The following is a 1101-nucleotide window of genomic DNA, read 5'->3' as shown; positions in this document are numbered from 1 at the left end:
CTACGAGCTTCGGCGGAGCGGAGGCGGGACAGGACCCAGGCCCGCCACGCTCCCCGCTGCCCTCTCGTCCTCTCCACCTCCGCCTCCTCCCAGCCCCGCCCCCTTTCCCACCTGGATTCCGGATAGACTTGCCAACTCACTGCTACGTGGGGCTGCGAGGGGTGGGGGGACTGATCCGACCTGATCGTTCCCGCAGACGTTTTGATACTCCACCTCCCTTGCAGCTAGGCTTTTGCAGGCGGCGTGTTCCGCACTCCGCATGCAGAGGGAGAGGTGCTTCCTCTCGCAGGGCGCGGGCGCAGGTATGGCGGGGCCTCCGGCACACGCTGCCCCGGGGGCTGGATTCCTTAACAGACCGCAGTCCACCCCCACCCGGGCGCTCGAAACCTACCTCTCTTCCTCCTCCCCCGCGCCCAAGACACAAGCCGCTCCTGGACTATGCTCCGGGGCCAGCCATGCCCTGCACGGCCCGTGGGCACCCACCCTGACCCTGAGTGAGAGCCAAGGTGGGACCCCTAGCCCCTGCTAAAGGTCAGCGTGATGCCAGGGTGCGCGAGATTGCACCTTGCGGGCAAGCCGGGTCCTGGGCCAAAGCTAAGCCGAGGCTGGAGCCCAAGTGGGATCAAGAAGACGCCTGTCTTCTGCACTCTGGACACCCCCTTACCCCAACTCCCTCGACAGGGAAGGGGCTTATTCTCGGGTTCCTGCCACACACACCCTCCCCGACGCCTAAAGGCTCAGGAATCAAGGTTTGCCCATTGGAAAGGTCACTGCTACCCCCTTTGAACCTAGCACCTCCTCGACCGCACGTCCCAGCCCTCCCGGGTAGCCCTCCGAGGTCACCCGGAGCCCGGCGTCCGACACAAGGCTGCAAGGGTCCAAAGTTCACTGCGGGGAGAGGAGGGGGCCGTCAAGAGGTGGGGTGGGGGAATGAATGAAGAGAACAAGCCCCAGCCACAGTCGTAACTCACCTCGGCGCTGACCAGACGCAGGTAGCAGCAGAGAGACAGGAAGAGCGCCCAGCAGCGCTTCATGCCGACTCCGGGCCCGGCCCCGCGGGGCCCCGGACGTGTAGACGGAGCGCGCCGCCCCCGCGGCCAG

The 1101-nt window shown here is 66.4% G+C and overlaps 1 protein-coding gene across 4 annotated transcripts in view; it reads right to left on the bottom strand.

The window, feature by feature from the left end:
* Nucleotides 1-1101, bottom strand: part of PDGFB (platelet derived growth factor subunit B) — a 19729-nt gene extending 18628 nt beyond the window's left edge. For 3 of the 4 annotated variants that reach the window (XM_006150766.3, XM_027772753.1, XM_006150768.3), the window contains exon 1: nt 972-1101. In XM_006150766.3, coding sequence (XP_006150828.1) covers nt 972-1034 — 63 coding nt within the window. In that variant the 5' untranslated portion in view covers nt 1035-1101. Of the gene's footprint in view, nt 1-140; nt 319-971 lie in introns of those variants that run through there. The other variant, XM_027772754.1, reaches the window with a different exon arrangement.

Source organism: Tupaia chinensis, unplaced genomic scaffold (assembly GCF_000334495.1).
Source record: "Tupaia chinensis unplaced genomic scaffold, TupChi_1.0 Scaffold000294_5, whole genome shotgun sequence".
In the NCBI taxonomy this organism is placed as follows: Eukaryota; Metazoa; Chordata; class Mammalia; order Scandentia; family Tupaiidae; genus Tupaia; species Tupaia belangeri.
The sequence above is the reverse complement of the archived record's forward strand: the minus strand, read 5'-3'. Positions and strand labels throughout refer to the sequence as shown.